General features: G+C 47.2%; 2 protein-coding genes and 1 long non-coding RNA gene across 5 annotated transcripts in view; 1 reads left to right on the top strand and 2 right to left on the bottom strand.

Annotated features, from left to right (window-relative positions):
- Nucleotides 1-4,152, bottom strand: part of IQSEC1 (IQ motif and Sec7 domain ArfGEF 1) — a 338,913-nt gene extending 334,761 nt beyond the window's left edge. The window contains 1 exon segment of the mRNA XM_032699314.1: nucleotides 3,794-4,152. Within this exon segment, the coding sequence (XP_032555205.1) occupies nucleotides 3,794-4,059 (266 nt within the window). The 5' untranslated portion in view covers nucleotides 4,060-4,152.
- LOC116792417 (prophenin and tritrpticin precursor-like) overlaps nucleotides 1-23,370 on the bottom strand; it is a 610,102-nt gene that overhangs the window by 400,083 nt on the left and 186,649 nt on the right. The gene's annotated exons all lie outside the window — the stretch shown is intronic.
- Nucleotides 3,679-22,729, top strand: LOC116792425. Of its 2 annotated transcripts, none has more exons than XR_004359120.1 (3): nucleotides 3,679-4,017; nucleotides 15,775-15,968; nucleotides 20,282-22,729. It is a non-coding gene; the product is annotated as an uncharacterized LOC116792425 (long non-coding RNA). The 2 variants fall into 2 exon arrangements; XR_004359121.1 differs by lacking the exon at nucleotides 3,679-4,017 and adding an exon at nucleotides 14,702-14,763.

Here is a 23,370-nt window from a genome sequence, read left to right as displayed (position 1 = left end):
CCAAAGCACTCCTTTCAGTGTCACACCCTCATTCTCAGCATTCAGCAGTCACACCATTCCAGTTATGGATTGAAAATAAACTGAACAGGGTATTTTAAGTTATTTGGAGATGCAAGTTTCTGCCCAGTGCCAGAACTACCCCATCCCATCCTGTTACAGAGCTGACAGAACACACAGCACCCTGTGGTAGTAACCTCTTCAGTCTGGGTGTGCTTTCCACATAAATATATTCTTTAGGAGCAGAAGAAGCTGAACAAGTAGAAATGCATCTTCTAGTAATAACTGCCCTTCCACTGCAGAATTCCAGCCACAAATCCCACTCTCCTATGCAGCTGAGGGAGAAACAGGGCCCAACAGCAACACTTCATTTCCATCCCTGCTGCCAAGAAGGCAGAGAAAGCAAAAGCTTGCCCAAACACAAGCCTACTTTAAGAGCTGCTGGATCCCCCCACTTCACTCGAGCAAACAAAAATAAGCTGCTGCTCGAGAGCAGCACAGGCAGCAAAATAGGATTTACGTCATTTGAACAGTCTGTCTCAGCAAAGGACATCTCTGGAGGGAAAAAGGAGGCAGGCTGGTCTCTATACTAATGCAATCTTTGGCTTCCTGCTGAGGCTGTGGCAGGGGCAGCAGCAGTGCCAGCAGCGACATGCAAAGTCACAAGCTCGGTCTATGTAGGGCACAACACAGCCTTCACATGTGACTGTCACCAGAGCAACAACTGCCACTTACTCCACTGCTCCGGGGACACCTCGGCTCAGAGCATCTCCTGAGCACAGGCAGGGTTTCTCACAGCTCCAAATTGTGGCTGTTTCCCCCCAGAGAACAAAACCAGTCCCGGATTCATTTAAAAATAAATCAGTCAGGCCAGGTGCAGAATTTAGACCAAGTTGCAAACAACAGCTCTCTCAGATGGTTCTGTCTCAGCAGACAACTCTTCTCTCCCTCCTGCTCACACTCTTCCCAGGCTCCTTCTCCATGGAAAAGCAGCACAGTTTTTAACTTGATTAGGATAACTTGACTATCCAAGTCAAGGTACAAGCCAATTTCTAAAAGCACTGATTTCTTGCTGTCTTTGACTCGGGGAAGCCCAGTTTCCTCTAAAAAGGATTCCAGTCACTTTATTTTGAAGTACTGAGCACTAAGAGCAATGGTCACTGATGATGCTTAGGCATGAAAGTGCTCCTGGAAGGAGGAGGACTGGGAGGTCTGTGCATAAAGTGGACACACCACTTATCTCCTAACACCAGGGATCCTCAGCATCACTGGCATCTGATGCTGAACTTCAGCAAATAAGGGATCCTTATTCCCCACCAAACATACTCAAGGTGCATGTGACATTTAATTCTGGGGAAACTGAAACTGAGCTTCTGAATGGGAAGCTACAGACACCCAGAACCTGCAGGCTGGGCTGCCAGAAAGCCAAGGTAACCGGCGGGACTGGGAGGAGACTTTAAAACAAAAAGCTTATTCTCTCCAAGTTGGGGACTTCCTCCACCTTTTGTATCCAGCCAGAGAGTAAACTGAGGCTGTGGGTGGCTGCTTGTCCCTGCTCCTGGACAGCCTGGGGCCTCACCAACCACTGTCACAGCCCCTGTCCCACACAGGGATCCAACACCCCAGCAAGGCAGGGCCACCCGGAGACAAGACCCACTTCACTCCCCACATGGGGAGTGGGATGACACAGGACCATGTGGAGGGAGGAGGGGGAACAACAGTGCTCCTCAGATGGAGGTGGCCCTGAAAATGTGGCTCCTCCGGCCCTGCACATGGGCCAGGGGCCCGGCCAGACACAGGGAGCTGTCTCCCAGCTTCCCCACTAAGCCCCCAGGCTACGCCTCAGAGCAGTACAACTCTGCCATAAATATCCCAGATTAATTCTGATCCCAGCATCAAATCCACTTAAGAGACTTAAAAGCCTCCGAGTCCCCAGAGCTGCCTGCCCAAGGAGGGCTCTGCAAATGAGTCTTGGGCTGCAGAAGAGAAATATTATCAAACAAGGCAAGCCATTTGTACAATTTTTAGTAATGTCATTTGCAAGAGACAAATGGGACAAGATAGCTGAGTTGATGTCTTGTACTGGAAGCACAGCCACAAAAATCCTCGGGTACTGGACCTGGATACACGGGGTAGGATTTGTGTAACTATTCCATGCTTTCTGGAAATAGCTCTTTCTCCTTGAGGGATTGATTGATTGACTGATAAATGACAGCATGCTCTCCAGTCTATTAAAGGAGCTATTTGCTTAGTTTTCATAGAGACATCTCTATAAAAAAGTCTAAAGTGATTACCCCAACATCACAAAAAAAGCCTTAAGTGTTAACTCTGACAGCAAAAAAGGAGCTGAGGAGACAGAGCCGCTTCCCTTCCCACTGTGCTCCGGCCAGTGCAAGGCTTGGGAAACAGAAGCAGGCAAGGGGGACACCGTGTGCCCAGCGACCCTTCCAGGGCTCCTGAAACCTCCACAGCGGAGAAAAACGCTGCTCCGGAGCAGAACCAGCACGGCAGACTCGTGTACAGCCGGAGCGGCGCTGCCAGAGCCAGCGGGAGCTCCCGGGATCGGGGCAGCTCCCCGGGATCGCGCGGGGCATCCCCCCCTGCACGGGCTGGAGGTCCAGGAGGGAGATGCGGCCGAAGCCACCGGGGGCTGCCCCAGCCCCGGCGGGTCCCCGCAGGGTCGGCCGGACCCACCCGGTGCCTCCCTCCGTGCCCGGCGGGACGGGAATCCCGGGCATCCCGGGCATCCTGGCCCCGCGGGACGGGCATCCCGCAGCCCTGGCCCGGGGAGAGCGAGGGGCTCGCCCGCCCCGCCTGTCTGAAGCGGGAGGTCCCGTATCTGCATCCCGGGGTCTGGCGGTCCCGTATCCCGCATCCCGGGGCTGGCGGCGGGCGGGAGCCGCCGTGTCTGTATTTATAAATCTAAGGAATTCGAGCTCAGCGGATCACAAACAGCCCATTGTGCCGTATCAAGCAGCGAAGTGGGCTCGTAATCCGACGCATGCTTTTCCCACTCCGCTCCTGGAAAGCCAAGCCTTAAATACTTTTCCAGAAGTAGAAACGCGCCGGGAAAGCGCCGAGCTCAGTTCCTGCTATTCCCGAATCCCCGCTACTTGAGAACCGCGCAACTAAGCGGCTTTCCCGACACTGGAAAGACGCAGACGATTAATTACAGATTAGAGAGGCTGGAATAGATGCGGCGGCCGGGAGCGCAGGCGGCCCCGCGCGGGGCGAGCAGGCGCTGGCCGGGGCCAGCCCGGTGGCGAGCGGCCAATGTTTACTGACCCCGGGCCGGGTCACTTTCGATACCGGCGGCAGCCACGGGCCGCTCTCCTGGGCACCGCCCGGGGGCCGAGCGGCTCCCACGGGGTACCCCCGCCCCCGCGGCGCTCGGACCGGCAGCGAACGCGCCGCGGGGAGAAGGGCAGGGCTCGCCCCGCTCCTCCCGGCGCCCCGGTCCCGCTGCTCTGCCCGGGGCATCCCCCGAGCGCAGGGACAGCCGCGGGCACGGGGCAGCCCCGGCCGTGCCGCTGCGGCTCCAACCCCCCCGGGACCCCGGGACAGAGCACGAGTGACACACGAGTGACAGACCTGACGGGCTGGGGCTGAGGGGGGACATCCCACCGCCGCGCCCGGGGCTCGCTCCGGGGTATCGCCGCAGGGAATCCCGCCGCTCCCAGCGCCGGTGCGCGGGGCGGCTTTGGGGACCCGAAGGCAGAAGGGGAAAGGGAAGGGAAACCCCGCTATCGAAACACCCTCCGCGGAAAAGGGGCAAAGAACGGCTGTGAGCGCTTACTTCTCGTGCCTGGCGTTCTCCTGGATGGCGCTCAGCACCCCCGGGGGCGCGGGGGGGACGCCCTGCTGGAGCCGGCATGTGGCCAGGTGCCGGTGATGCTCGTCCTGCAGGCAGGCATTTTCGTGATACAACTTGGCCACTTGCTGCTCCAGCTCGTCTATCCTCCGCTTCTGCTTCTCCAGCAGCTCCTGCTGCGTCTCGATAATCTTGTTCAGCTCCTTCAGGTACTCGGCCGCCTTGCTGGGGTTCTCGGCGGGGCTCTCCATGGCCGCCCCGCAGCTCGGCGGCGCGGGGAGGGGGCAGGTGCGGGCCGGCCCCGTCCGCCGGCAACTTGAGCGAGAGGGAAGGAATAAATAACCCCTCGGAACCCGGCCCCCCGCGGCCCCGCGCGTCCCCTCCTAGAGCCGCGGCCGGCCGGGCGGGCGGCGGCCCCGCGCCGCCATTGCTGCCGCTCGGCCCCCGCTCGGCGAGGGCAGGGCCGCGGCCCGGGGGAGCCGCCCGGAGCCGCCCGGGCCCCGCCGCGCCGCCGCTCGCCCGTCCCGCCCTGCCCGCGCCGCAGCCCCGCTCTGCCGTCGCCTGGCAGCGCCCGCGCCCCCGCCGCGCTCCGGGCCGGGCATGGGCGCGGGCTGTCCCTGCCGCGGGGCCGCCGCGCCCGCCTCCCCGCCGGGCTCCGCCGCCGGGATGCGCTTAAGTAGCGCCGGCTGCTCCTCCGGGGGGCTGGCGGGGGCTCCGGGAGCGCCCCATCCCTGCATCCCATTCCTACATCCCATCCCTGCGCCCCATCCCTGCATCCCGTTCCTGCATCCCATTCCTACATCCCATCCCCGCGCCTCATCCCGGCATCCCATCCCGCGCCCCATTCCTGCATCCTATATCCATGCCCCATCCCTGCATCCCATCCCCGCGCCCCATCTCTGCATCCCATCCCTACATCCCATCCCTGCCCCATTCCTGTATCCCATCCCTGCCTCCCACCCTTGCGCCCAGTCCTGTATCCCATCCCCGCGCCCCATTTGTGCATCCCATGCCCGCGCCCCATCCCCGCGCGGCTCCGGGCCGGTTCCCCCGCGGCCAGGGAGCCCCGGGAGGGGCGCGGGAGCGCTGCGGAGCCCCGGGGCGGTGCGGGCGGTGGAGCCGGGCGGCCCCGGCCCCGCGCCCCGGGAGCAGCGATGTGCGCGGGGGCGGGCGGGGAGCGGGACCCGCCGGGAGAGCCGAGCTCTGACCCGGCACAGCTGGGAACGGGCTCTCATCGCCGAGCTGGCAGCGGGGGTTGGCCCCCCGAGCTGGGTCCCCAGCAGAGCCCCCCGCCCCTCCCGTCAGCATCCCTGACATTAAAACCTACGCTGGTGAAACGCCGCTTCCCGCTAAGGCTGCATCGAGCCAAGAAAAGTTGCTGAGGTCTGGGTCCTGTATCATCCCAAGTGTGTGTTGGGGATGCTTGTGAGAACCGGGAGTAGGAAAGGGAAACAGAGGGAGATACTGCAGGAAGAAGATAGGAAGGTGAAGACGTGCTTTTCTCCTCCCTTCCTCTTCATGACTCCTTAATTTTTTTTCTCATTTTTCTACCTCTTCTCTCCACCTTTCAACTTCTCAAGTTTTCGATTAATAACATTTTCTTAGAGCAATTGTTTTGCTGTCACTGCTTCCCAAACCCTTCCTGGTGGAGTCAGCCCTTTCTCACCTTTGCCAGGATGTGCTGCCTCAGGAGGACGGCTGATGCAGCAGAGCAAGGGGGTGTGGGACCCGCTGCTGGAGGGGCTGCAGGCTCTGCGTTGTCCCCATCTGTGCACGGCCTGGGGGGTGAAGGGTTTGGAGCGGAGCTTCCAAGCAGAGGGTGGATGTCCCAGCTTCTCCCCCTCTGCCTCTGGCTGTCAGCACGGGGAAAAGGGGCGTGAGGGGAGGACACAGCCAGAGACTCCTTTGGCAGCTCCCATGGCCGTTCTGGCTTTAGGTAGAAATAAGTTATTGGCAAAACTGTTACTCTTGCTCTGACATATGTGCAGCAAAGGCTGTTGTGACTGTCGAGGTGACTGAAGCATGAAAGACTAATTTCCAGTCCTAGTGGGGATCATGAATTCACAGAAAAGTCTTTAGCTGGTTTTTGAAGAGGCCAAGCTTCTTTCCCAGTAACTTGATCAGTATTTTTCATTAGAATAGTTAAAAATATTTTTTTTTTCAGAGTACTGTTTGTCCAGAATATATTTGCTGAAGCACAGTTTGCTCTGTGTGGAAAGAAATGCTTATCACAATATCTCACTGAGGCAACCTGCATAGTTGTAGGCAGCCAGAATATTTGTCAGGGGTTAAATCAACAAATAAAGCGAGTGAACTTGTTTCTTATATGCAAAATAAAATGCAAAGTAAGACACTCAAAACTCATTAAGGTATCTGGAGACAATAAAAGCTTATTAATCATTTTACAGTGAGGATCTGTTTGAGACACCCCCTTTTAGGCAGAAATGCCTGAGTTCATGGGAGGCACAAGAAAGGTTAAGTGTGATGAATTTCCTGCTTTCTTTTCCAGATTGGAGGAAAATGCCTCCATTCCCAAATGGAAAGTTGTATCTGGTTCAGCTCCCAGCCTTGTTAGAGGAGCTGACTGAGGAGGAGTAGCTCGTGGGGGCACTGGCTGCTTGGTTCTGTCTGTGTGGTTTGGGAGGGTTTTCTGAGAGGATCCCAGGAACCAGATAATGAACTTGACCTCCCAGTGAGCAGCTTGTGCTTTCCACAGAGGACATGGAGAACATCAAACCCAATGGGAATACTCTCCCCAGGAAACCATAAATTAGTCTGAAAAACACATTAAACCTTGAGAAATGCCCTGGGGTTGGCACCTGGCTCCCTCCACCATGTTCCTGGTGTGTTCTTTGTGTTGCTGCTGCTCAGCACTGAAAGGGGAAGGAGGGCTCTGTGTCTGAGGGGTTGTGTCTGTGCCTCACAAAGCCCGTGTGCTCCATCACACTCCATAAATGAACAAGAAGAGGTAAACTTGGAAGATAAGCATATTCATGGAATCAATAATATATGCAATCTCTATCTGTGAAGACACAGATTGTAAAAGCAGATCCAGCTTGTTCAGATTTCCTCAGTTAGAAAATTAAGTGACATCAAGCCTAACCTTTTTAAATTTGAAAATCACCAAAATAGCATTTTTATTATGTGCTGGCATCATAGCTCAGACCATCCATTTCTGTAAGCCAAACAGCACATGGTTAATTCTTGCCTGGGAGAGTGCCAAGGAGGATTTAAATATGAAAGGAAATGGTGCTCATTCAGAAAGTGGGATTCTCTTAGTGATTCATCACTGGCAAGACATAAATCACAGGGTGGTTGGGATTGGAAGGGACCTCTGGAGGTCATCAAGTCCAGTCTCCCTGCTGAAATATCCCACTGTGCTTTGGAAGAACCTTAGGAAGGCCTTAACTTTAGACTGTCTCAAGTCTTGGTATTTTCTGACAGAGCTCAAGGAGTGTTTGAACAACACTGTCAGGCACAGGGTGGGATTGTTGGGGTGTCCTGGGCAGGGCCGGGGGTTGGACTCCATGATCCCTGTGGGTCCTTTCCAGCTCAGGACACTCTGTGATTCTGTGTTCACCTGTTCAGTTCTGAAATTGGATTGTCAGAGTTAAGTTTATGGTGCTGCATAAAAACTAAGCATAAAATGTCACTGTTTCAAAAGTGGTTTGGTGTGGCTAACACTGCCATGGGTGAGCAAACAGCTGAAATAATTTTTTCAAAGTAAGATAAGACCAGGAAAAAGCCTCTGATACATATTTTTCCATGTAAAATTAATTAGGTCAGTGTAATATAAAAAAAAAGGACTCAGAAGTCATGCCGTGATTTGTGCTCAATCTTAACTCTGCCCTCCATCTCTCTCTTTAAAAATTCTCTTCAAAGCCACTTCCTTCTTACTTGCATTTCTCTCTTAGTCTCTCCCTCACCCCTTCAATTCTCTCCCTCACTTTTTGGTTCTGCTTTGTTGTGTTGAGACATTAAGGAATTTTATCCTGCTAATTGAGTTTTTCCTGTTGTCAGAGTTTATATGTAGGTCCTAAAATCCCAGAGTGGTTTGGGTGCAAAAGGACCTTAAAAATCATCTCATCCTGTCCCCTGCCATGGGCAGGGACACCTCCCATTGTCCCAGGTTGCTCCAAGCCCTATCCAACCTGGCCTTGGACACTTCCAGGGATGGGGCAGCTACAGCTTCTCTGGGCAACCTGTGCCAGGGCCTCCCCACCCTCACAGGGAAGAGTTTCCTCCTCACATCTCATCTAAACCTACTCCTCTAAACCTACCCGGGTTTAGGTACCAAGCTCTTTCACACCATGTACTTAGGACACATGGAAGAGGGAGCATACATGGACAAAAAAGAGAAAGCACAGCCCAAAGACCTGAAATCTTCTAGAAACTGTGATGTTTCTGGCTTGTTCTTTTCCCTCTCCTGGTTACACCTAATTTCAGGACCTGACATCTTATTTCTCTTATCAGTTCATTTGATTTCTACTTACAAGCACCAAACTTCCTTATGCCCTTTCCAACCACAAATCTTTTTCATTATAATCTCTTGTAAAACATGATCATATTACCATTTAACCTTTTTTCTTAGTTAAATGGAATGTATTTGGACTGATCTATGTACCTCAGCCCTTCTTCCAAACAGGGGGAATACCTGACCAGCTCTCAGTCAACCCTGGAGCTTTGTGGGTTGCACCACCCCATGTGTGGCTCTGATGGCCCTTGGGATGTTCTTACCCTGAACAGCTCCTGAACTATTTGAAACATCCCAGGCTAAGCATGATAAAACTACAGCCCATATTTTAAGGCAGCTGCACAAGGCAGTGGAAAGTTCAATTTTAATTTTATGAGTGCTGATCCTGAGAGGTCTGATATTACTGTTTGTAGGAATTGCCTTTTGATTTACAAAAGAAATGATAAATTGGCTCTTCCAGGTTCTGTAGCCAAATCTGGAAGTTTGCCTGCAGTGTGGTCCAGAGCTAATCCATCTAAGTACCCAACTTTAACCAAGTCTTTCATTCTAATGAGCCTTTCATAAAGGTATTTCCTTTGTGTTTTTGTTAGTTTCTGTGAATTGTCCAGTATATCTTGTTTGGGTAAGTGATACCAGGGAATGTTAGTAGGCAAAAAAATGTGTCCTCCTGTGCAGAGTCCTTGGGAAAGGACTGTGTCTTTGTGTCCTGTAAATGAAAAGCACTGCTGATGTAAGGTATCAAACAACTCAATATAAAAGTGATAATATAATAAGGATAAATAATGATGATATAAATATATCCCTAATATAAAAGGGAAAAATTAGCAAGGAACACTTTGCTTCTTTGGGGAAAGAGGAAAGCTCAGTGGTGGGTTTATAAAGGAATGAATGTGATGTTCAAAGACATGGTTCCCAGTTTTCCTTGGGGACTGGGATGTGGGAAGGTGGCAGTGGCACCAAGGCTGGGACGTGTGTGGGACTCTCAGAGTGAAATCAGAGAAGACCAGAAAGAATTTTGCTGTGACAGTGGTAATTAATTCTAAAAAGTGGACTAAATTGAACTTAGAACTGTAATTTAGCAATAAATATAATGAAATTGAGAGTATAGTTGTAATTGTTCCTTCATTAATTAAAGAAGTTATTTTATAAATTGTGCAGAAAAGAATTTCTTGGTGCTTCAGCTGGGATTGAAGCCAAATCAGAGCTGGAATGAAGGACACCTTTCATTAACACATAATATTTCGAGTTGTGGGAGAACCTGGGACTGAAGGAGGAAAATACAAGCTGCAAAAAAGAAAAGTGCCAGACAAAAATGCTTCCCATTAGATAAGGATGGACAGCACAGGCTCATTGGTAGGGACAGAACACCCTGAATACTGAGAGGGGAAAGTAAACAAACCAACCCCTCCCAAAAGTGCAGCTTCGGACATTCCCTGAAAACAAAGAGAAAGCAAATGCCAAAATAGCCCCTTCCATGTTTCTCACCATTTCTTGTGATTCCCTGATTTCATTGCAACGTTGCTGCTTTTGGGGGCTTATAAAGCAATAAAATATTATATACAATATCAAATACCAGCATTTCCATATAAAATAAAAGCCTAAACCTAAGTTTTCTTGAAGTCTTTTCTGGAGAAAAACTTAGTAAGCAAACTTGCTCATAGAAAACTGTTGGAGATTTTTGTGTGTGTTTTCTTGGTTGGTTTTTTTTTTAACATAAATGAATAATTATCTCAGCTGCCAGAGTTAAATTTGCCTGCTGTTTTCCATTTTAAGACGTTTTATTCCATTTTGATTCCATACATTTCCATTCTAATATTTTCTCTGCTCCAGTTGGTCCGTTTTTCCATGTTTGCCATATCCTTTAGACTGAATGAATTATCTTGGCAAATCTCAGCAAACACTGCTTTTCAGAATAAGGTAATGAGGAAACATGAAAATCAGATAATATTCTGTTCTTTTTTAAACTTCCTTGGGAACAGAAATTAGAGAAAGGTCAGAATAAGCAACTGTGATAAAATATGAAGTCCTCAGAAATATGTATTTCTCTTCATGGAATCTCCTGAGCTGGAAGGACCCACAAGGATCATTGAGTCCAGCTCCTGGACCTGCACAGGACACCCCAATAATCCCACCCTGTCCAAATGCTCTTTCCACAGGCATTTTAAATTGGACCCCCTCACTGATGAAAACTAAGGATTTTTACCATCAATTCCTTGTTCTGTAATTGTCATGTTGCTTCCAAGGATGCCATGAACAGAAACTCAGATGGCACAGGAGTATTTTTTTACATTAGGAAAACAGTTCTGCCTTCAAAGAGAAGTTTAAATAATAATAAAAAAAATTAAAAAGTGGGGAGACATCCTGAAAAATCACTCCCTAATTGTGTGTGCAGTATGTATCCTGTTAATTCTGTCTGAATCCAATGGATAAAATCACAAATCGTTTGAGAGCAGGGCATATCATCCTGTACATGTCCTTGCCATCAACAAAACCCAGAGGAAAAAACCCTATTTACTCATTTCATAGGAGTTGCAACAACATCTAAATCCTGAAGGCTTGGAATCCCCACCTCTTATGCATTCAGACCACGTTTTAATGGATATATTCCTATGTATATCTGACTGGTTTTAACATTGACATGGAGCATTCCACCTGCTTTTTGGAATTGTACAGCATCCTCAGGCCAGCTGCACTATCTGCTGACAAGATCAACACACAAAAATACCACATTTCTATCTTTAATGCATGAGAGCAGGTAAAAAAGGGCAGTGTTAATTCAGGCAGTCATTAATTGAAACAGGTCACGAGCAAATCAAATTATGCTCTGAGAAAACGGGTAGAGTTTTGATCCTGTGGTCATAAAGATAAATTTGAACCAGTGCAATTAGTCCATGTTTGCTCTGACTCACCATATTTTCACTCTTGTTGGTCTGCAGTTGTCAGACTGCTGTTCCATAGACTTCATTTCCAGAGAGGAACTAGTAATATCATTGTGTGTGTGTGTGTGTGTGTGTGTGTGTGTGTGTGTGTGTGTGTGTGAAGGAGAAATAACCTTTGATTTATAAAAAAAGTGGAAAAAAATCACACCCCAGCTTTATCATCAACAACAGCTGAGGGAAGTTTTGGTTCTTTCATTTTATTTGCAGCAATACTTAAAAATAGATCTACAAATTCAGACTGGAAACTCTTCTATCCTTTTTCAAAGGAAAAAAAAGGAAAAAAAAAAAAAAGAAAAAGAAAAGTACCTCACAAAATGGACAAATCAATTCCAATTGCTTCTTGTCCAGAGAAACAGCACTAAACCTCAAGGTGTCTTAGGTAAAGATTCCAGCTCGGGAAATGAAAAGCTGAACAAGAAAATGCTGAGGTCAGGCAGGCTCAACCTTTCCTTATCCCTTTTCTTATCCCTTCTCTTTCATGCTGTTGGGAAGCACATGGAGGGGATGAAATGTGTTGCTGCTGAGCTGTATCATTAGGAACAGTCTGTTATTTACAATTTCAGCCTGGGAGCCTCAGAAAGTCCTTTATCCCTTGATCTGCAGACTGAAATAATAACACACAAATAACTGTGTGTGACTCCTCAGCCTCCCCCCACTGAGGAGCAGTTTGTGCTGCAGCTGCCCCAGAGTGATGGAGTTCAGCTCTGTTGAACTCAGAGAAGGTTTAAAGATAAGAGAGTTATTTTTGTCAAGGCTTACGTGAAAAAATGTCTTTGCTCCTTCATAATTGCCAAATATTGCCTTTTTTTCTAGAGTTGCATAAGCAAGAGCTATGAAGCCCTGGGAATACTGGGGGAATCCAATCTCAAGGGTATATTGTCCTTATGGAATAGGTGGCTTTTGTTGCACATTTCCTGTTACTATTAAAAACTCACAATTCAAATGCCTCACATGAACATGGTGCAGCCCCAGTCTCTTGGCCATACAAAGAGGACTCTTTGCATCCTGCTTTCACTTGGATCAGAACCCCTAAGAAGCACTGATCCTTCTCTCTCCTTAGAGATCTGAGAGAAATGCAGTAGCTTTTGGAAGCTTTTCCAGTTGAAATGTTAAGAAAAAGGAAAAGAACCAACAAAAGAGATGTACTTGCTTTTGGAAGCTTTGGGGCTCTCTCAAGAGGAGGCTCCGTCACAGTCTGAAAACAGGCTCTTCAGAGGGAACAGTTTTTCTAAAACAAAGGAACTTCCAGAACTCACCCTGTCAGTGAGTAGCTGGAGGCAAAAGGGACTTGATTCACTCAGTCTAAAGATGAATTGGAATTCTACTGGAAAGGAAAAGTAAAAAGGGAAAGTGCTGCTGCTACAAAGAAGAGATGGAGCTCTAAATTCTGGAAGTGCAATACAAAAAGAAGTGGTTACATTTTTCATAAGTCTCTTTGTGCATGTTTCTTTGTCAAAGTTTAACCAGGTCATTTATCCAGAGGAGAATAATGATCTGAACCAGCTCTGAGATCTCCAACAAAGTGTTAATCAGCTGTTTAGAGGTTTCCCCTTGGCTTGGCTCTCAGAACACAAGGAGAAACACCATATCAAAATACATCCTTAGTGCAGATGGCAAATGTAGTTTATTCCCAGTTCCTCAACAGGAATTGAGATCTTTGACTTCTTAAAAATGGGCTAATTGGGAGCTTGTGACCAACTGCTGTGGGTTCTTCTGAGCTCCAGCTCTCTGAGGTAACTTGCTCCATGAGATTTCCTGAAGAAGAGCAATCCCACACAAAGATGAACTGCTGTGCTCAGGCTCCTCCTGGGTTCTGTGAGGCTTGTGCTTCTTCCTCAGCCTTGGACAGGATTCCTGAGATCCCACACGGTGAGAACTGCAGTGTCTGGGTGTCACTGAGGCTCCTGGAAATTGTCCTTCATCCGAGTCACACAAAAGCTATGAAAATGTCTGTTTACAAAAATCCAAGGCAGCAGTGGTTTATAAGGCCCCAAATATCAGGAAAGAAGGAAATGGTATCAATCTGTGCCTGTAGCCAGGTCCAAAGCCCAGCAAAATCTGTAGGATCTGTGATAGATTCCTCCCTCCATGTGTGGGGCCCTCACTGTTTGTGACACTTCAGGGGTCAACCACAAAGGGAGGCCTTGGACTGAAGAACTGTGTATTTGTTTTTTAAACCTCTCCCCCACTCTTTTGGAACGGGCACAGGAGTGGATTCTGTTTTCTTCAGCAGAGTTTTGATCCTCAACCCGCTCAGGACACTTTCATTTCTCTGTATTGACAAGTGAGTGCATTTCTACCCTTGGCAGTGCTGCCTCCTGAGAGGAGAAGGTGCAGTTTGAATTGTGTGATAAACCTGTTCCATTCCCCCCCTGGAAAAGCTAATCCTGTTCTCTGTTTAAAGCCTTTTGTTGTAGTGAGCTTTGTATTGCATAGCCCCATGTAATCAAGAAGTATCCTCTGTATCTTGAATTAATTCATGTTCAGCTCTTTACTGAAGCACACAAGTGGCACTAATCAAATACTTTGGGGTGAGTGATCTTGAAACCTGTCTTTGAGGAATACTGTGACAGGGTCCTGTGAACTGTGAACTTTGCTTTGCCTGTCAGTGAACCAGCATTTAAAAGTCCCTTGCTGCATTTACTTGCTGAATTACTACAGGAAAAGATGCGTTATTAATGTTTGGGTCTATCTTTCACCTGAAGAAGATATTTTCCAAAAAGCAGTGTAAAGAAAAGGGCTCACGATTGCGTTTGTATTACTCAGATCTGTTGAGGAGCATAGTTATTCCATTACTTTATTGTGTGGCCTGGGAAGACTCTTTCACATTGCAAAAAAATTCACTTTCCAGCTACGTTTTTTCAAAAACTGGTTGTCAAAAAGTCGTGGTTGTGCCATGTCTGTGTTTGATGCTCACTACAAGGTGACATTTAAAATAGATCTCCAGGAATTTCTGATGTAGAATGAAATAAATTCAGTCCTAGGGAACAAAAAGGGCTTTCAAAAAGCTGTAGCTACAATTGTGAGCAGGTTCCAGCCCATTCCTTTTTGGCTTTATTGTCTGTTAGGTTTTTTTTCCCCTTTAAACTCACGGAATTTCTGGCCCTACATGTGCCATACCTGCTGCAAGGGCCAGCATGGAAAATTTACTTGATAGAAACACTCTGCAAAGCAAAGGCAGAGCTCAGGAAATCAGGAGGCCTTTGCCTTGGTGTTCACTCCCATTTCAGAGAACACCTGACAAAAAGGGATGTATTTCCATCATATTCACCCTGGAAAGAGAAGCAGACAAAGCCCCTGTTCTGCTTGCTGCAACCACAGCTGGAACCTAAGGGACATTTTTCTCCCCTTTTTTTTTTTCTTCTTTCTTCCTTTTCCCCCTCTTCCCCCCCTCCTCCTCCTTTTCCTTCTCCTTCCCTTTCCTCTCCCCCCTTTTTTTTTTCATCTTTAATTTTCCTTTTCATTTTGCAGCAGAAATGTGCTACTGATATTCATCAGCCGGGTTCCACTTCAGAGCAGTAGCAGCACCTTGTGAACTCAAGGTCAGCAAAACCGTATCTCAGACTCTCTGCTCTTCGTCTTCCTATGTTTCAGTGCAAAACGAGGAAGAATTCTGCACATGCACAGCATTCCTCCTCAAATGACGCCAGCAAACGTGCTGCTCGGGGAAACGCTGCCTCTCAGCTCCTACACAATCCAACTGGCAAAGAAAGCAGGCCCTTGTTATGCAAAATCCTTGTTTGTAAACACTGTTCTGCCTTTAAATTGATTTGAATGCTTTGCCTTGGAGAGCTCCTGCTCCGCTTTTCCCAACAGAACCCACCCCAAGTGCCATCTGGTGGCAGCAGCACATTGAGGCTGCACAAAACGTGGCAGGGAATTATGAAGGGGTAAATTTCCAGCAGAATGCGAAGGGATTTAACCGGGCAGTTCCCTTAACATGTGTTATAACACATGGATCACCCGAGGCTGGAAAAATTCCCACAAAGACAGGGAAACTTGGAGGGAAAATATAACTTGTTCTGTGACTGATTGTCAGACCAAGATAAATGTCAGCACAGGTATTAGAATGGAATAATTTTCAATTTCCTATAAAAAAATCAAACTTGTTTCCCTTCCTGTCCCAGTCCCTAAGCTGTTCCCATTCAGGAATTTTTGCTCAATGCTTTTTTGTAGGGAGAAACATTTTTTCCTTACTAAAGGGAAAACACCCAGCACTGCTCAGTGCTGTGTATGGGTTCTTTTGGTAATCATGACTTATTACAGATACCCCAAACCTTCAGGTTTTGGAGCCCAGACTTGGATAGGTTTTATACTTGAACTATTATTACTACGACATTTATGAAAAGGTGAAAAATCCTTTGGGAGAACTATTTGAGATTCAGCCTCTCAAGGTAAATTTATGACTTGTTTTTCCTTGGGAGGCTTTCCTGGGGTATCTTCGCCTCTGTCTCTGCATATCTGGAATTACAGTTTCCCCCAGGGCTGTGTATTTTGGGCAGTGTCTCCCAGCTGGATACCAGACCCAGGTTCCATGTTCTCTCCTTGCACAGGGAGTTGTTCAGGCAGGAGCAGCCAGTGCTGTGTGGCAGCGTTTCATCTGTTACAAAATCCTTCCGGGAGGAGGGAACGGAATAATCAGGTGGATTTGCTTTCTCTCCTTGTCTCTGGATGTCAGTTCTTGAGGCAGAGCTGCTGACTAAGGAGCAGGGTTTGGTGCTGGGTTCCAGTTCTCCAAAGGAGCTGTGTGAGTGCCTACGAAAAGCTGTTTTTCCGCAAACACCCCTACAAATCATCCCTGCAAAGCACGTACCTGCAGGTCGCTAACTAATGTCCCATTAAAAATATAACCTCATCTGGAATTGAAAAAGTCCTATTCTAGCTAGAAACACTTCACTCAAGAGCCACCATTAAGCATATTTCCTCAAGCAGGCTTTTTGCAGGCAGGGTAGCTGCTGGTGGTCACACTGGGCTGTGTCACCTCCCCTGTGTGTGTCCCCACACTGGATGTGGGTGAAACCCAAGGGCCTGTTCCTCTCAGGCCATCTGTGTTTGTGGTGCTGACTCAATATGTGCAACTTCAATCATCCTTCCCCACCCATCTGTCACTGCTGTTCAGCCCCCAGCCTGAGCAGGGAGGTGGGACAGGTGACCCCATGGTGGTCCCTCCCAGCCGTGTCCATTCTGTTGCTGACTGCTCAGGACAACGTGTAGCTTGGACCCCTGTCTCCCAGCTCTGTGGCTGACCCCATCCCTAGGTGTTATCACCTCCTGACTTTCCACACCATGACACAAAGCTCTCTGCAAAAGTGCCTCAGGATGTCAAAGGACATCGAAGGACATTGGAGTGACCTCCAGCATTTGGTGGCAAACCGAGGGTGCAACCTATCTCTTAGTCTCATGCTCTTAATGATTCAAACCAACCAAACCAGGATGATGATGGATAAAAAAATATATCTATGTGAAGTGTCATCCTAAGTAAAGCTGCTTTCTGTTGCTGAAACAACAGCAGGGGATGAAGTCATCCCTCGAGGCCTCAAAGAGGGCCTGTTGTGCTGTTCTGTGAATCACCCCCAGAGCAGCTCCTCACAGAACCTGTAATTTCCACGGGCACAATGTCCAATTTCTGTGCAGGGATAAGTGAGAGGGAGGAGAGCACTCTGAGGTGAATCACTCACACGTGTACTTGTCAAGTGAGAAGAACATGAGTCAACCCCACGGCAGTGCTGGGGCTGAGGAGGGTCTTCTTTTGGGATCCCTGGGATAGGAAACATCCTTGAGCCTTCTCAGCTCAACTCCCCGTCACTGGCACCGCTGACTTGGCCAAAGGGGGCAAATGTGGGAGGGCAGCCAGGCTGGCACAGTCTGCTCCAAGGCCACCATCGACCTGCTGGGGCAGGGAGGGAGAGGGCAGGGGACATGTGGCACTGGAGCACATCCCGCTCCAAGTGCTGCACCTACAGAGCTGTGACAGTCTTGGTGCCTGGGTACACTTCACCCACTCAGATCCTCATCTCAGAATCACAGAATCCTTTAGGTTGGAAAAGCCCTCCCAGCCCATGGATCCCCCCTGTGCTCAATGCCCACCTTGTCCCCCAGCCCAGAGCACTGAGTGCCATGGCCAGGCCTTCCTGGGACACCTCCAGGGCTGGGGACTCCAAACCTCCATGGGCAGCCCCTTCCAGTGCCTGACAGCCCTTTCCAGGAAGAAATTCTTCTTGATGTCCAACCCAAACCTCCCCTGGTCCTGGCCCAACTTGAGGTTGTCAAATTCAACCTTTGACCAAACAGCACCATGTCCACTAAACCCTACCATGAAGTGCCACATCTAATCATTTTCTGAGCACTTCCAGGGATAGAGACTTCCCCACTTCCCTGGGCTTCCAATTCCAATGCTTACTCATTCTTTCAGTGAAGAGCTTTTCCTAATATCCAACCTGATGCCGTCATTTCTAGAGCCATGAGCTTTCCTGTGTGGGGTGGAGGCTGAGGAGAAAGGTCTGGGAGCAGGTCTGGGCTTAGTAAAACTGGCTGTGTGCAGCCATAGTGCTGAAACTGGGATCTAGGAGCCAGCAGAGGCACAGGAGCCTTTCCAGGTTGGCCACTGAATAAAATGATTCCAAAGAGAAGTGGTGAGGATCTGGAAGAGAAGCATAAAAAAGGTAGAAAAGCACTGACACACATCCTACTGTGGTAGGGTGAGGAAGCATCCACAATGACTCCCATCACTATCTGTATCTCTGTGATATGGCCCTGAGTAGAAAAGTCTATGAGAGGAAAATAATATCATGGAACAGGAAACTGACAGAGCTTTTCATGGCATAGCTGCAAAAATGTCAGAGAAACAAACATGTTTTCCATGGAGGATATCAATAAAATAAAACTACATCAGGAGCATTTAGGAAAATAATTTACAAGATGAACCCAAGTTCGGATTAGGAAGTTAAATTAAGAATTAAAAAAAAATACAAAACCACTGTAAGGAACAATTAATTCTTCTAGTTCTCCCATTTCCCCAACATTTTGGTTTTCTACTTTAGTAATAACCCCAGACTCACAGACTCATAGAATACCCTGGGTTGGAAGGGGCCCACAAGGATCATCGAGTCCAAACACCTCATGGGTTTGGTCCCTCCCAGTCATGAGTAAAGCCATACTTTATGTGCAATCTTGTGCTGATTTTCCAGGCATTACAGCTGAGAAAGTAAAATGCTGCAGGAAACAGGAAATACAGTATTTGCACTGGACTGATGAAAACTCCTACAGACAATGAGCACCAGCAATAATATTCAGGGTTTGAGTGGCAAGGGGTGAAATCCCCACGCCAGAAAAAAGAATAAGATATAAGGATTAGGCCAATACAAGGAAATTCCAGCATAGTCCATTGAGGTTTTCTCCAGAAACTTGGAAATTTTCCAAGATTTCCCTAGGTAAGATCAGATCTGAAATCCTATGAGATCACTGAGACACGAACCTCTCCCTCTGGAGGGAGAATTCCCTGGCTGCAACACCTTCATTTCCCATTCCTGATGCCTGAGAGCAGGGAAGGAAGGAGCCTCTCCTTCCAGCACCTGGGTAAAGAGCCCACATGTGCCAGTTTTTCCAGCTCTCCTCCACTATTAGGAAGACAGCACATCAGTTACTCTGAAGTGGTTCCCTGGGAGCACTTGGAGCTCCGAGCAGAGCTGTTGATGCCGAGTTTAACAGCCCCAGCTGTTGGGAGCTCAGAGCAGCGTTAGCACTGATTAAAGGCTCAGATCTGAGCGACTTCCCCCTCTGCTGCCTCTGCTCGTCTTCAGGATCTGAGGATCTCCAACCCTCCCAGAACAGCCCCGACCTTTCCTGGGAGGAAACTGCTTGTTTTCAGCACGACGTTGTGTCACGTCAGCCCCCGGAGCTGCTGATCCCAAAAAGGGTCGGTGGTCTGGGCAGGCAGGAGCTGTTTCCAGACATGTATACATTTCTATCAGTTTTAATACATAAACTATCAGGCTTTATAAGCTGCCTTTCAACTGAGAGACTGAAGTATAATTCCTCAGTTCTGCTATAAATAGTTTAAAAGCTGCCCTGACCGCCACCCCAACATATGCTGTGTGGATGAACTGCTACGTCCAGAGCAACTGCAAGGGCTGTGTAAATCAGCTCTTAACTCTGACACCTTTTTAAAAGCATGAAAACTTGGCTTTCTGCAGAATAATTGCTCTACCTGCTGTAAGTAGTAAGTGTTTTAGGGTGGGAATATGTAATATTTATGTGTATTATTAGGGAAAAATGCAAGATCCTGAAACTCACTGAATTTTCTATGTATGAAATGTATGAATAATTTGATCTAACTCATCACTGGCATATACAATCACAGCAAAAGAATTTGTTGTATTGTGCAGCTGGACACAGTAAGGTAACAAATATTTTGACCTAAGCAGCCTTTCTTAGAATTACAACAAAGCAGTAAATCTTGAACAATCCATGTTTTTCCAGTTGATGTTTTCAGGGGCTGCACTGGGACAGGAAATGCTAATGTTATGAATCCAGAGGCACTAACATCACTCATGTAATGTGCTTTTTAAAACCCAATTCAACAGAATGGAAATCTCCTAGAAAGGTAGATATTAATTTTAAAAAAAACTCTGATCATCCATTTAAATTAAATGCACACCAGTTCATTCCTCCATGCATAATGCAAACTTCTATTTAGAAGACAGATGCCATAATTTACACAGCACGGAGATACTCAGCTAATGTAACACCTCTGTTTCAGGCAGCAGTAAAACTGTCTTAATTAAGGAAATGCCAACAGATTAAAATGTTCTCATGGTTCATAAAATATTTTAGAGGGTGGCTTGGCAGCATTAGTACAAATGTTATGAAGCCTGGTGCATTTGAAGCTTATGCTCTACATTTAAATTATAAAAAAAAAGATGCTGTGAACCATGGAAAAAGATGGGAATGTCACATTCATCTCCTGATATATGTAGTTATAGAGTAGTTATAGAGTGGGCTCCTATATGGCCATATTTCAGGGTCGTCATTGATGTTCCTACTGTGCTTTTCCATCTACAGGTGAGGTGGAAGTTCCAGCCTCTGAAGGAGCACCAGAAAGGATTTATCTACAGGCAAGGATGGAACTGGAAGATAGAAGGAGCTGAGAGAGGGCTGGGTGAAAGAAGGAAAACCCAGCTCCTTTTGTTCACCAGTGAAAACAGTGCAAAGGGAATTCCTGGAGCAGTCAGGGGAAGATGTCCCTGCCCATGGCACATGAGCTTTAAGGCCCCTTCCAACCCAAACCATTCTGGGATTCTAATTATTAAAGGCTTACAGAAGAGGAACACACAGCACCTGACCTGACTGTAAATAACATACATTCATATGGGCCAAACTAATTTCATTTACAGCCACAGCTGGTAGCAAAAAAATCTCCATAACTGGGGGTTGTTCCAATCAGCACTGAAGGTTTGAGTGAGCAAATCAATTAATTATGCATTGATTTTCCCAGACACGTTTGCTCCAACAATCACAACTGTGAATTTGGCCCCTGAGTCCTGAAGCAGCTGTTGAATATTTACATCCTGCTCCTGAATACAAACTCCCTGGTTCCTTTTTGGCCCAAGGCAGGGACAGGGAAGGGAACAGCTGTTTGCCAAAGGCCACACAATCACGTTGTACCTGCAGAGAACATTGGGTTCCAGCCTGGCCCAAGAGAGAGGAGATGCTTTGTCTGCTTGCAGTTAGACAAGGATCATAATAGATGCATGTATTCATTTAGCAGAACAAAATAAAGAGAAGGGAAAGATGTGCCTCTTCATAAATTAATACCGGGTTTTGCTGAGTAAAGCAGAAAATAATAGAGATAAGTTTTCCTTCTTCTTTCTGATTTTTACAGGAAAAACTTCCCCATGAACTCATACCCAGAGAGAATTCTGTGTTCTATGAATATAGTTCTGTAAGAACAGTCCCCTTTTGCACTGAATATGTCAAGTCTCATTGATTTTAACAGTTACTGAGGAAATACAGCTCCTTGCCAGGCACAGAATGATTCCTGTACCAATCTGGAGAAAGCTTGGGATTAGCATGTGAGTGCAGAGCTGCCTCAATGAGCACCTGAGAAGTTGCTGGAGCTAAGGGAAGTGAATAAAAATATAAATTAATGGGAAGTGGTGATTGAATAGGGATAAAATAGAGAATGGAAAACTGATGTGATGTTTTAAAATGAGATTTCCTAGTTAGGGTTCAGATATCTGTTACATGGAGCTTTAATAAAGTTTATGCCCTCGCAGTGCTGTATAAATCTGGAGCAGAAGACAGATTTAATCCCATTAAATATGTGTCAGGGATTTAATGCAGTAGATAATAAAACACGCACTATTAGACCTGGCCTTACAATGATCCATTTTTACCAAATCCAGTGCCTGTGGCTGCAAAAGGAGTTTTGCTTGGCGCTCAGGGACTGGACTTCACATTTCTGTTATTGATCCCAGGGAGGTGCTGGAGCTGCTGTTTGTTCTCAGCTCTTTTATCCATGCACTGTAAAGCCAGCTTTGTTCCCTTTCTCCAGAGATGGCCACTGAAAATGTAACAGGAATGTTTCTACAACCTTCCTTTTAACAGAAATGAGGTGATTTGACCTACTGATTCTGTTTGGTTTTTCCTATTCAAGGGCAGAATATCCTCAGAGTTAAAAAGCTGCTGCCACACCCAACTTTGTTTGCTAAGATAGAGACATCCCCTGGTTCTGCAGCCCCTGTCAGTCCAAATGCCCACACTGGGAGTTGAGGGAATGCCTGCCTTCCAGGTTACTTGTACACTTTATTTTCTTGTGTCACCTCAACTTTTATCCTTGGCTGAACAAAAGTAAGAGAAATAAAGAAAGTTTTGAGCTCTGCAAACATGGAAAACTTTTGTTACCTCCAAAAACGTGGGGAGGTATTGCTGAATTTCTGCTCATTAGAAAGCCATTTGTACACATTCATTTCTACTCTTTGGTTGGTTGGTTGGTGTTTGAGGACTTCTTTGTGCAGTCTGTAGCAACCACCACCACAAAGCAGATGGAAACTGGCTTTTAAGAATACCCCATTGCTCTGTCCTCAAAAGTTTAAAGCTTCTGGGTCATCATAATCATCCCTGTGGCAGCTGAAATGCTGAGAATTCAGATACTTGGTTGTTTGGGTTTTTTTAAATATAATAGTGTTCTCTTAACTAATTGAAACCAAATCAATTAATTCTTCAGCTTTTATTATTCTCTTGTTTAAAACTTTTATGCTGTCAAACACTTGGTGATTGCTGATCCTAAAGAGCACCAATGAATGTACACTCCATGGCTGAAGTTTGGGGCTTCACTGCCATTTATTTGATGACCACATGTAAAACGAGTATTTCCAACACAGGGCAACTCATTACACATTTTTGTTTTTACTTGTGCATAATAAAAGTTGGTTTGGAGAACTTTTAATGCTGTGTTTTGCAGTCAGTCATCAGGTGATGTTTTCTGTATAACAATGGGAGGAAGTGAAATAAAAGATGTGTTATCATAAACTCAAAGTGTTTGGGAAAATCATGCCAGGTTTCATATGAAGATAAATCATATCCTGACTGTCCAAGCCTACATTATCAGCATGCCATGAAACAGTGAAACTACTCCTGCCTGTTAAAAGTAAACTCACATTTTTATGTCCTTTCTCTACAGTTTTAGGGCTGCATTTCCAGGATTTGCAGTTGTGATATGAACAGGCAAAGTAAAAAACTGACACAGAAAAGCAAATTCCCTCCCCAGCAAGACAAGAAACACATGGTATGAGACAGGGAAGCCCACTTTTCCTGTTTTTTCAAGAAGAAGATGGAATTTTGCTTTCTTCCCTGTCTCTGGCACCACGTTTGAACTGCAGTATCTGGAGAGGAAGGATGTGCTGAGTCTCAGGGTGCCTGGGGTCAAGTCCCCGTGGCTTCCTGAGTGATGAGTCAATGAATAAAACTGTTATTTCCCTCCTGGAAGGGGGCACTGGGAGCCATGGAAGTTACAAGGATCGTCAGGTAGGGTCAGGTCTCCACGATGTCTCCATGGAATGCCAGGCTGTGTCCTGCTCCGGCTGCACGGGGATGAGGTTCCTGGAGGGCTGTCCCTGGAGGCTCCGCACAGGAGCTTTTATTACAACTTT

Source organism: Chiroxiphia lanceolata, chromosome 11 (assembly GCF_009829145.1).
Source record: "Chiroxiphia lanceolata isolate bChiLan1 chromosome 11, bChiLan1.pri, whole genome shotgun sequence".
Taxonomy (NCBI): Eukaryota; Metazoa; Chordata; class Aves; order Passeriformes; family Pipridae; genus Chiroxiphia; species Chiroxiphia lanceolata.
The sequence above is the reverse complement of the archived record's forward strand: the minus strand, read 5'-3'. Positions and strand labels throughout refer to the sequence as shown.